This window comes from Corvus hawaiiensis, chromosome 1 (genome assembly GCF_020740725.1).
Source record: "Corvus hawaiiensis isolate bCorHaw1 chromosome 1, bCorHaw1.pri.cur, whole genome shotgun sequence".
Lineage (NCBI taxonomy): Eukaryota > Metazoa > Chordata > Aves > Passeriformes > Corvidae > Corvus > Corvus hawaiiensis.
This window is the reverse complement of record NC_063213.1, coordinates 47,615,889-47,628,569: the sequence shown is the minus strand read 5'-3', so window position 1 is coordinate 47,628,569 and position 12,681 is coordinate 47,615,889. Positions and strand designations below refer to the sequence as shown.

Here is a 12,681-nt window from a genome sequence, read left to right as displayed (position 1 = left end):
CGGGCTCTCACGGCCGGTCCGGGACACTTGAAGAAGGGTGCAAGTCCCGGGAGTAGAGCCCGGGGGCAGCCCGGGGGCAGCCCGTGGGTGGGGTTCCCCGGGGCGGCGGGGGCGGTGAGGGGGCTGCGGCGGGGCTCGGCAGCGCCCGCCCCCTCGGTGCCGCCCGGCCCCGCCCGGCCGCGGCCGCCGTGCCCCTCCCGGGGCAGGGGCAGGCAGAACGGGGCGGGGGGGACCGGAGCCGGCGAGGCGTGATCGCCCGAGGCCCCTCCTGCCTGCCGGGGAAGCCTTAAAACACCCCGGCGGGGCGCGGAGCCCGCACTCGGGAGCCCCGACGCACGGGCAGACGCGCCTCGCCTGCCGAGAGCCGCTCCGCTGCAGCCGCCGCCGTGAGTGCCGCGACGGGGCGGGCACGGGAGTGGGGATAGGGATGGGAATGGGAAGGGGGACGCGGGGCTGTCCGGGCCGGTCAGGGGCTGCGCTGGGGCGGCCGCGCTGCTCCCGCCGTCGGGGCAGGTGCTGACGGCAGCTCTCATCCATCCCGCCCCGCCGTGCAGATGCAGGGCACCGTGAGGCTGTGGGTGTCGGTGCTGACTTTCGCTCTGTCGCTGCTGGTCTGCCTGGGGACGCTGGCAGAGGCGTACCCCTCCAAACCGGACAGCCCCGGCGAGGACGCTCCCGCAGAGGACATGGCCAGATACTACTCGGCGCTGAGGCACTACATCAACCTCATCACCAGGCAGAGGTAGGCAGAGCGGGACGGCAGACATCCCCCTTTCCCACTCCCCGGGCTGATTTTTTCCTTGGCGAGGCTCAGGGGAGGGAGGTGGGGTGCCCCCTCTCACTGGGTGTCTCTCCCTGCTTTCGCCAAGGACACGGATGAAGACGTGGTGCACAGATTCCTTTTAGAGAGCAACGCCCGTGGAACCCTGAGTTGCCGATGGGTTCAAAGCTGAATTTCCGCCAAGTTGTCAAAAGGGGCAGGGGTCAGTGCTGCCTCTGCTCTCTCAGCCTCTTCTAGCTCTGGCACAGACAGGCTGGTAGGCAGGAGCACGAACCACAGGGCAGCGTGTACAGGGAGAGCCCCCCAAATGGGAAAGGTAACTAACCTGGGAGCTGGAGAGAGCTAGACAGGGCAGTAGGAGCAGTTTCCCACTTCTGTTGCTGCCACCGAGTCCAATGAAGATTTTAGTGAGAAAAAGTGCCCACTGTGGGGATGTAGTAATTCAGATGTTTTGTGGTTTGTAGGCTACTTCATGCAGCTGTGAGTGCCAGAAAACCCACCAGTCTTAACAAAAACCTCTTTCAAGATCAAGAACTTAAGCCCAGTCTGAAAGAGAAAAGAGTGTGAACCCATGCCTACCTGGCTCTAAGCTGGCTTTCTGGGTTGACCGTGCTTGTTAAAGTAGACATAAAGGCTCAGCCTGAAAAAAAAAAGGACAAGTTATTATAAAAAAATAATCTTCTTTGATAAAAAATCATCTGTCCAGTTAGCCTGTGGGATTGATAGAAGTTTCCCTTGAGGTCCCACAATAGTGTGTGACCCAGAAGAGCTTTGACATATTTATCTATTTGTTTAATATCAAAACCAGATGAGAGGTCTAAAATTAGGTTTTCATCTGTCCCTCTAGAATTCTGAATAATTAAATTAGAAGGCTGGCTATCATGTAACTGAGAGCTTTCCCAGCAAGCCCATAACACTGTCTGTCAGTGCACTAATAGCATAAGACGGATGAAGGGGCTGATAGAAATCCAGCTCTTCAGTCCTGAACTTTTAAAGCAATATTCACAACTGGTTCCTGTGTGAGGCATGCTTCTGTGTGGCAGTCTGCGCTCAAATAACCTTTTGTCTAGATTACTGCTAAAAAAATCCAATCCTCAAATTCTGCCTCTACTGCCCTTTCCCTCTTGCATGTGGTGGGATCTCCAGGCTGGTGTCTCATCCCTTCTTTTCTTTCTTTCATCTCCCATTTCAAAGGTGGCTCCTGTCCAAATCTAGGTCATATTTAAAAAAAACCCGAATCCAAACCAAACCAAATGACCACACCCCCCCCCCCCCCCCCCCCCCCCCCCTTTCTCTATTCAGCCTCCACTTCTGGTGTGTGCCCTGTGTGTTTTAATGTTGACCGTGTAGCTTTTATCCCAATTTCATGAGTTGTAAGTACACAACTTAGAGACTGAAACCAGTTTCGTTCTTTTGTGTGGATTTGGGATCTGAAATGAACTGAAATAGTTATTGTTTCTGATGGATGAAATTTAAATTTTGTTCTTTAGTTTTTACTCATATTTCCTAACCACCCTTATATTTAAAGGAATAGAGTTGACCTGGAAGGACAAGAAAATTAGCAGACAAAAGCACTACAATGAAAACTTTGTGATACACATTTAAAAGGCATTATTGACTGCACAGGTTAACTAAAAAACCAAAAAGGTGTGCTGTTTCCATTAACAGTCCAGAAATAAAGCAATTGCCACCTCCATTTCGAAAGCTTAACTGAGCTCCTGGAGGTTTCCTGTTTTACCAGTGACGCAGTCACTTGCAAAATGAATTGCTTTTGAAGCACTTTGGACAGGTCTAAGGATGATTGATTGGTCTATTTCAGCAGATGTGCTCAAAGTTGTCTCTCTTCTTACAGATTTTTATCTCTGCTTTTTGTGCATGGTACTGCTTGGGAGCTCTGTGACACGGGGATGGGGTCCAGGAGCTCACCCTGTTCCTCCTGAGGGTCAGTGAGAAGCTGTGCTCAGCATCTCACCAGACCTGGTGCATGTAGCTGGTGAGGTGAAGCAGTAAGAACACATTGGCAAAGGAGGAGATGAGGAGATCAACGCTTTTTTCTCTTCAGATTCATCTGTCCTGCCACCTTTGATGTTTTTGTGATTATGAATACCCCCCCCTCCTGCCCCCATAGCTCATCTTTCTGCCTTCTGCTTCTGGCCTGACTCAAGCATTTGAGTGCCATTCCCCTCTAAACTACTGTGACCCACAGGGTCGTCACCTGAGCTCAGTTAACCTTCTTCCTTCCAAATCATCCTTCTCTTCTTGTCTTTAAACCTCGTCTATCTGGCTGCTTTGCTCCCTCTCTCCTTTGAAATTCTTCTTCAGATCCATCTCAGCTTTAGAGACCGATGCCTGTCAGCTTTAATATGCCTTTGAGGTTGCCTGAGGTAAACAGGTACTTGTATGGTTTAGGTCATGAGACCTGTTTCAGGCTTCTTGCTTCTGATGAGATCCCTTTTTCCTTTTGTGCCAGGTCGTTGTAACTTAAAAGAGAGCCCAGCACAGATGCAGACTCCTACTCTACAGATGTCTGTGTGTCTTTGAATTAGTTCCAGCTTTGTCTCCAGAGCTGTCGTGTGGTCCTTTCCTCATACCCCTCTACCACACTGTTCAGGAGGCTTTTTTCAGACTCTTCCTCCTCCTGCTACTTGCTGCTATCTGTACTCCCTCTTGCTAACAAACTATATTCTTTCCTTATCACTTGCAGCTATTTCATGAATCTGTGGCTCTTCTGTGCTGTAGCAAAGCAGTCAGGCCATTCCTGCTGGAAATGGCTTGAACTATAGGCAGGGCAGAGAGTATATGGAAGTGTGTATGACTTGGGCAGTGCTGCTGCTCCTGCTTCATGCCACACCCTTTAATGGGCAAGGGGGCAGATCTTCAGGGCTTTGGGTTTTGGACAGTTTTCTGAATCAGACCCACAGATGCTTCTGAGATGAGTCAGCTAGTGTTGCCAGCTTTGGACATTGATGGGCTTTGAGTGCTAACACCCAAGCGTCCATCGGAAGCTTTGAGATTTTGCTGAGCCTGACACACTACATCCTTATTCAGAATAAGAACGTTTATTCCTTAAATCTCTTTGACTTCAGCTGGAGCTGTGGGTTATCAGCATGCCCCAAAGTAGGCCTTGATGTCTCAAATGGAGTATAAAAACTGACCAGGTATTTTCACCTGTCTTGGAATCACGGTATTTCTAAGTCTTTTAAAACAGCCATGATTTTTTGATAAATGTGTATCTCAGAGCAAGGAAAGGCACGAAGCAGCTGGAGCAAAGACGTCTCAAGGTATTTGCGTCAGGAAAAAGAGATTGACTTTGTCAGTGGCCCCTATTTAGTAAGTTGGTAGCATGGATGTTTCCCAGGGGCAAAATGACAGGGTAGACAGGAGACTGACAAAGGAAGAATGGATGTCCTTTGGGCAGCCCAGTTGGTTGCAGTCAGTGAACACCTTGTGTGCAGCTTTGCAGTGAGGATGTGATGGGTCCATCCAGCACAGGTAGTAGCACGGAGTAGCCAAGATGCTGAAGTGTCTCGTATGAGATATATCTCCCCAACACAGTTGTCTTCATTATTTGAGTGAATCTCTGCACTCCAGGTGGTTGCTACCTATTTCTTATTCAGGCAAAACTTCCTGAGAGATTAGTGGGAGTTTTGTCCAAGTGTGAGCTGGTAGAGCAAGCTTTGGTTTGTTAAATTAGTTTCTTTAATCACAGAAAATTAGCTTCCTCCTCAGTTGAAGTCCAGGTCACATCCATATTAATCAGAGCAGGGAACTAGAAAGAAATCCCTTGGTGGTGATGAAGTGCAAGGTATTTGATTCAGCATCGTGCCTGATTGCGCTATTGTAATAGCATTTTACTATGTCTGACTGGTTCTTTTCAAATACCTGCTTTCAGTCAGCTCAGATTAAGAAATTTAACTTTCTGAAACTGATGCTTTGTCTTTCTGGAGCACAGGTGATGCACTAAAATGATTAAAGAAAAAAACCCACAAAAAATACAAAGAGTTGAATAAAAGGATTGAAAAGTGAGATATGTTTCCACTTTTAAGGAAGTTATGCAATCAACAGTTAACACTGTTAGCTTTTTAAGTGTAGTTTGGGAAGGTTTGGGTTGGGTTTCTTTTTCCAAATCTAAGCCACTGGAATGACTGGGGTCACTGGAGAAACATTTTGATAGCAGTGCATAAAATCTAAGTCCTTAACTATACCTTTGATTTTTCTGGAATCAGAATTTCACTCAAGCAGCATTCACAAAAGCTGCTAATGTACTTTGTGATTCAGAATAAAATTGCATACACAAGTTAAACTGTGATCTTAATTCTTTCCAACCAAGGGAGCATTTGCTCATAGCTATCACTCTTAGGCTAATGAATCCTTATAGTGGTGAAATGCCTCTCAAGCAGGCTGCTCACTGCTGCTTCTGTTTTCCCAGGAAAAGAGATGGAATTCCTTCCCAAGTAATGGAAATTGCAGTACTTTTAACTGTTGACTGATGTACAGTATTCAGAATTAAAAAAAAAAAAAAAGGCAAATAGAAAGCCAGCTGCTGTGTAAGTATAGGACAAAGGTAGCCCCTTATATCCCATCTAATTGAAGAAGAACTCTGAATGAGCAAGTTTTCATTCCCACAGCCGCATAGTTTAAGATGATTACCTTGGGATAGCTCAGTCTTTGCAACCTAATGTGCGATGTGTTGGGCAGCCCCAAGTGTACTGGCTATCTTAAAAAACCTTGCATAATTTCCTGATGGAGGATAAGTATCATCTAAACCAATGAGAAAGTTAATGGGATGGTGGAAGTTGGTTTGCAGGCAGGAATGACATGCTTGGAGGTCAGATCATGCACAGCTTCTTTCCTCTTCCTCCATGCTCACATCAGTAAGGTGCAAGGTCCTAGAGTATGCAGGAGCAGCCACCAAATTGAGAAATATTCAGAGTTTTTCAATATTATAATGTAAAATAATTATGGGAAAAATGTAGAAAAATATGGAAATGAAATAAGAATGAACATTCACTCACATGGCTAAGCCAAATTAAAATTCTTGCTGGAAAGTGGTGTTTATGTCTGTTCTATTTTTTTTTTTAAATGAAAAAAAAGTCACTAATGGTTCTGTGCTCAGTCTTCATTTGTAAAAACTGACATATACAAAAATACAACTTTTAAAAATTTTTCCTCAGATATGGAAAGAGATCAAGCCCAGATACACTGATCTCAGACCTCTTGTTGAGGGAAAGCACAGAAAACATTCCTAGATCCAGGTATGTATGAAGAGCTCATTTGGATTTAACGGTTTCATTTGTTATCAATAAATATGTTTCACAGGGAGAAAACGTGCCACCAACAGCTGGCTAATCATGTCCTTAAAGCAAAACATCTTTAATTCCTTTTTTTTTTTAAGAGATAGCACCATCTATGAATGCAAGAAGTGCCTTACCAGATATGATAGAGTCCAGACTCCTCTTTTCCTGATTTTGGGGGTGGGCCATACCTCTTATTCACAGGAAGGGAAGCATTGCCATGACACTTGCCCCATTCTGGGCATTTTCACATAGAATTGTATGCCGATGTCTGGTGATGATTCCTGACATATTTGAGCACCAAAGACAGCATATTGCTACTCATTTGCTGCTCACACAGGTTTGAATTTTTCCTCTGATGATGTGTAAGTGGTAAATATGCACATACGTTAACTCATGCACAAATGCACAGAGGTGACTTGTCTTTAAAATACAGTATTTCACATTGGTTTTGTATCTAATATTTTACAAAGGGAAAAAAGGCCTTTTTATTTCCATTTGCACTTGGTTTGAAGTAACAGTGGTGTTTCAAACAACACTGGGGTTTCAAATGTACATAATGTATTTATCTAGTTAGGTAATGACACTTCAGCCATGATGTAAGATACTGTAGTAGTGACTACAATTTACACAGCTGAAAAGTGAGTGTGTTGAAAAGGTAAGATGCAGGGGGAGTTTTGGCTCATGAAGAAAAATTTTTACTCACAATCAAAACAAAAGTTTTACTCACAATCCAGCATGAATGAGCTCAGTTTAAGCCTTTACTGATGGTCTGAAGTTTGCTGGCAATACTTCTACTGCGGAAATAAATGTTTTCTGCAGTTGTCTTCTCAGGAGTCTACAAGCAAGTGCTCTGCAAAGGCTCAACTAGACTGGTTGAGTACTTAAACATAATAGCCTGTAGCATTGAATTTAGGGCATGATCATGACACTGACAGGTGACCCAAAATTCCTACTACCATCCAGGGACATTGCCCATGAGACTCACGGTTCTGTGTGTAGGGAGAGCATTGTCTGATGGTTTGATGACTAACCGCAGCTGTGGGGATGCAATTTTCTCTGCAGATGCTTATCTAAAAAACTGCATGGAGTGCAGTGAAATGTATTAGACTATTTTGTGTTTGGTAATGACAAGGCAGAGCCCTCACATAATGGGAAATTTCCACTGCCTTGAATTTGAGGCAACACACAGGGTAGTTAGTACTCATACTCTAATATATCTCGCTAATAGTCTAATACTCTCTGTAATTTTCACCCCTTCATCACAAAACTTTATGATTATTATTATTGTTTCAATAATGCTATTTATAACACACCAGGGAGCAAAACTTCATGAGGAAAATAACCAAGTAGTCTGCAGTTAAGATCAAGAATTGATGAGAAATAGATTTTTATTTCATACCCCCGTAACAGCACTTTAAACTGAGTATGGTATTTTTCACTCATTGCTGACAGTTATGTGAGTACTGGGAACAATAATGCCTAGTTTCCTATGGATATGTTTTCTAGGATAAAACCCTGTATGGATTCTCAACCCCACTCCAACTTTTTCCTCCATGTGAGGACACAATTAAATTTTCTTTCTATCCAGTCCTGTGTTCCATGGCACATTGGGACCTAATATCTCTAAAATCAGTGTACCTCTCCCTGACTTGGTTGAAATTGTCCAAAAGATGTGAAAGCTGGGGGGCGAAGTTAGGAGAGCCACACAGGGTTGGACAGCTGGACGCACAGCATGGCTGCCTAAGCCTTCCTCCTGGAGGAAGCTAGGCTGAATGAATGAAAGGCAGACTGCTATTATTCCAAATTTAAATTGTTTTAGAAATAGTTACACACAAAGCTAGTTATGGAGCAGGTGTAATTTGCACCCAGTGAGTCAGTGACAGACAGAGATACCTCATGAGTTGTCAGGAACTGAACTTTGTAACTAAACACTGAGATAATAATAAATGACTTAATTGTATTCAGCTTGACCAGCCTGGTTTGACATTACAGTTTTGCTGACTGAAATACACCCCAAAGGATTTTGTAGTCTGAGTGTATGCCTGACAATATGAAGAAAGGTTAGAGAGATGCTTTGAGAAACTAATTACAAAATAGGAAGCTAAAGATTAAAAAAAGGAGGTGCCTTGGTCTGAGTACAAGTAAGTTCTTATGACAGAAGCATGTGATATGGCATGTTTCTGATTTTGTCTGTCTTGTGGAGTGATGAGAAAATGTTTCATACTTGGTAATAGGATGTATATCTCCTGATAATGCCTCTTTAAAAATTAGGTATCTAGTATGAAGTACTTGTCTAGGTTGCCTCTGCAGTCAGTCAGAGGGATGGGTAATTCCAGAACAAGCTTTCCTTCCTAAAATGGGCAGGGTCTCAGTTGCCCTCTAAGGTGTCAGTGTCTCTCCACTGACTGTGGAGGCAGACTAGATATTTAATCAAGACTTTATGTGCATCTCTTTAGATAGGAAAAATTATGGCAAATGCATTTCTCCTGTTCTTTTTCTATGTTCTCCTACTTGTTACCTTTCCTCCTGTGTAGACAAAACATCTGTTTGCAAACAGAGGATCTCTGGATAAAATCCTGCCCTCAGCACCCTTTTCAATAAATTTCAAATGCTTGATATTGAACAGTAGAATACCACAATAATATTTTAGGATAGTGGCTTTGAACATGGGTTTTGTTTGAAGGTGCTTACAGCATGATGCGATTTTGTTTGGCTCAGTGAGTTCTCTTTGGAAGTTGCTTACTCCTGAGTTAGAGTGAAAAATCTTTAAGAAATTTGTATTTCAACATACAGTTTTCTAGCTTAATTTCACTAAGTGCTATTTGATGATGTAAAGCAGGTTTGTAGTGAGTCTCAACCATGTAAAACGTATTACCAGGGTAGCAGGATGTAGGGGCAAGTTCTGGTACCAAAGTACAGATTTTTGGCCATTCATAATGCACCTGTTTTTGTTGGAGTCACATATACAATCTTAAACTGAAAATATGCATATATATTCCTCATTGCTGGTATTAATGAAAATTTTAGTCAGTTTTAACATCAAATTTTTTCAGAGGGGGCTTTGGTATGTGTTTAATGTGGTTTTTTTTATTCAAAATATGTGTTGCAGGTTTGAAGACCCTTCAGTGTGGTGATGGGATTTTCAGCACATCTTCAAAACTTTTCCTAGATTTCAGTTCATACTCCATGCCTCTGAAGCAAATCACAGCGTCATCCCCAGTGCATGCAGCCATTGTACTGAACTCTGTAGAGTTTCTCCTTCATCATATTTGTATATACCTTTATTTAAATAAATTATTTGTGCATTCCAAAATATAACATACTAAATGAAAACAAACAACCATGTCATTGGTATAACAAAGCATTGTTTTAAACTATTAAAACTGAATTATAACTTCCCTGTAGTGTGAAGTAGTGTGGACAGCAATGGTGTCACGGTTATTACAGTAATTACTGTGCAAAGTAAGATAAAGACCATTTATTGTGGCCTCAGACTTAGCTCAAAACTGCTTAAAATAATTTATTGCAGACTGCATAACCTCAGAAAATAGTGTTCTGAGAGGCAATTTTTCAGAATGGCCATGCTAAAAACTTATTTAGTGCGTACATTGATAAATGTAATAAAATTAAAGGCATTTTCAAAATGCAAAGGAATAAGTCACTGCTTAATTCTGCTAACTCCTCGAAACTGGTTTAATGCTTGGCTGTAAGCCTGAACTAGTAATTTTAAATGACACAGATGTAACATCTTTGTTTTGGCAATATGCAAAATAGCAGAAAATAACATCTAAAGTAACTCGTAAAACAAGACAAGACTGCAATTATTTGTGCCAGAAAAGATACATCTAACATTGCCTAAAGCCTTGCAAAGGAGCGCACTGATAAATCCCAAACTTTGGGGTACTTGCCTTCCATGCCTCTCTCATTGGGAGTTATGAATGGTTGCTGTTTGTACCATAAGAAGGTCCACAGAACAAGGACAAGGCCAATTATCTCCAGGTTTACATTTTCTTATTTTTGGATTTTTTAAGTTTACTCACTAGCCTAGTGGGGGTCTTAAGACACTTGAAGTTTTTACTCCAAGTAGTATAATATAAGAATGGCAGCACATTCCCCTTGTTCTTAAGTGGTTCTAGTTCACAGATGTGTATCTTGCTGTATGCTCATGACCCAGACTGTGCATGACACAAATGCTGGTTCCTGATACATCTGATACACCACTTCTTTTCTTTAGACACTGTGACTAAACAATGCAGAATAAAGCACATAAAGATGTTCCAAACTGGAAAAAAATCAGCATGAAGGTTTAATGAATTTAGATCTCCTTCCCACTTTTCAAATGCTTCCACATGGCTGTTGCCCCCAGGAGAGAGATGGGTCAGTGCAACCAAGTTCCAGGTTTCTATAAATGCATTTGCAAAGTGTTACCAGCTTACCAGGACTGGCCAGCTTTTGTGGTCACACTGTCTTCAGTGAAGCGCAACATCGTTTTCCTTTTCATAAAACACTCAGCTGTCACTGGAATTGGCAAACTTAGCTTTCAGCAGCAATACATTAGCTTACAGACTTGGTGATGGTTCCATAGTGCTACACGTGGAATTGTGACGATTAACAGCAATTTAGAGTCACAAAAATGATTGGGGGCCCTGGGGTGTACTAGTTCAAAAACAAACCAGCAGGAGATTCCAAGTCAGAACTACAATTTAATAGGAAAATTAAAGAAAGTAGTACAGAAACACTGACCTAAACTGACAGTCAGAATACAACCTGACACCCTGTTGATAGAGGAGTGGTAGCAGTCTGATTAAATGGTGGCTACAGGCCTGTTGGAGCAATGGATGTGGTTTTGTTGAAGTGGTGATCCTATAGAAAGATCTGATCTTTCTCTGGAGGTCCAGTGGTGGGTATCAAGCTCTTGCCCTCTGTGAATCCAGTGGTAGTGCCCCCGTGGTGTTCCAAGCCTCAGATGATATACAGGTAGGAATGTCTTGTTCCTCCCCATGGGTGGGGCATCTCACAATGGGATGATGTAATTCTATGAGTCATTAGCGGAGATAGCCCCCCAGAGGGAGTTATCAGGGCTGACTCTTGGAGAAGATAAAGAACACTGCCCCACCTGTTTTAACAGCTTATGAAGATGGTAATACTTTTGGTTACACCTTTTCATTGTAACCCAAGGCACGGAGCAAACCATTGCCACCCACGGCAGAAGGCAATAATGTTCAAAGGGACTTCAGGATGGCCACCAGTTGCTGGAGTGAGCAGGTGTCCTTCAGCCTCAGGCCAGGACCTGCTGCGGCAGAGTACACATAGAGTACTCTGCTTTGAGTAATTATTAAAATGAAAATTGAAGGTTATTTAGATATAAGATACACAATATCTTTAATTCCTGCTAATTTTTAGTATTTCTCTATATACACTAATGACCATGTAAATTGTAGTATCAATAATGATAAAAATGATAAACTAATCTTATGTTGCTTGTGCTATCATCACATATGTACCTTAGTGGAGAAAGAGAGTTATAGAATTAATGCATGCTAAACACTTGTGCTGAGTTGTTCCACTCAATTACCTGAGTTTTCCTGAACTTTGAGAACACTGATCTGTATAGAAAAGCTATTACCTCATGAGCTGCCAAAGACAGAAGCAAGGCAAAACACACAATATTTATTTATCCACTCTGTGATATTACTTTCTTTCTAAAATCTTCCTCTGTTTTCTGGGGCAGACACAACATTGCCATGTTGTGTGCCCAGTGTGCTTAGTGCTTATCTTCCTTGTGGACCTCATATACCACTCTTGACAGGCCAGGACACTGAAAATACTGTATCAGCTCTCCAAATCAGAGGATAGACTTAAAAAATGAGCTGTGAAATGAAGATTAATACCAGTTTTCCTTGGCATGGCTTCTGCATTTTGACTTTAGGGTTAAGTTTTTCATCTTTTTCTCTCTAACCATGAGAAACAGTGCCTTGTTTCTAAAACAAAGGCTGAAATTTATGTTAGAATCTGTGGAAGTGCCAGGAAAAACAAGAAGAAGAACCATAAAAGTAGGTAATAATATTTTCTCCTTTATTTATTGTGGGTTTGAAACCATGAGAAATGTACATAAATAGGTGTCAGACATTTAAAAGACTGTCCACCTTTACCTTTGGCAATTTCTGTAAAATACATCACAGGTATGCCCAACTTTGTTTTAACCAAAGAGGAGATCTAGATGATCCCACGTGTCTTCTCTTCCAAGACAAGAAATGCTCTCTATCTTTTTCTCTCTCCATCCCTACAAACCTAGCCCACTGCAATGCTTTCAGCCCTGAAATTCTCTGTGCCAAAAGACTCTCCATCGTGGTACTCCGGTGTGGGTAGTGCTGCCCAAACCCATGGCATTGTGTTGGGGTGAGGTGAGATTTACCTGGTATCTGGCAAATAAATATCAAGTTTCAGGTTCAGCATCAAGTGTTTTCCATAATTGTTTTTGTCACCTTCTGGTGCTCTGCTGGCCCCTCACCTTGGTGCTTAAGAGGTGAGGTGCCCAGGAGCACTAAGCACACATGGGAGGGGTATTTTTAAGCTGAACTGACTTGCTCTGTGTTTCCCATG

At 42.8% G+C, this 12,681-nt stretch overlaps 1 protein-coding gene across 1 annotated transcript; it reads left to right on the top strand.

The window, feature by feature from the left end:
* Positions 1-277: 277 nt before the first annotated feature.
* NPY (neuropeptide Y) lies at positions 278-9,476 on the top strand. The gene is made up of 4 exons (XM_048303331.1): positions 278-386; positions 555-742; positions 5,956-6,036; positions 9,188-9,476. Exons 2-4 carry the CDS (start codon positions 555-557, stop codon positions 9,210-9,212), a joined length of 294 nt encoding a protein of 97 aa, XP_048159288.1. The 5' UTR covers positions 278-386; the 3' UTR covers positions 9,213-9,476.
* The last annotated feature ends 3,205 nt before the right edge of the window (positions 9,477-12,681 follow it).

Bases quoted from the DNA above. Each gene is read 5' to 3' on its own strand.
- NPY (XM_048303331.1), top strand. From the start codon at position 555: ATGCAGGGCACCGTGAGGCTGTGGGTGTCGGTGCTGACTTTCGCTCTG. The intron at 743-5,955 runs GTAGGCAGAGCG...ATTTTTCCTCAG, and splicing joins AACCTCATCACCAGGCAGAG to ATATGGAAAGAGATCAAGCC. The intron at 6,037-9,187 runs GTATGTATGAAG...TATGTGTTGCAG, and splicing joins GAAAACATTCCTAGATCCAG to GTTTGAAGACCCTTCAGTGT.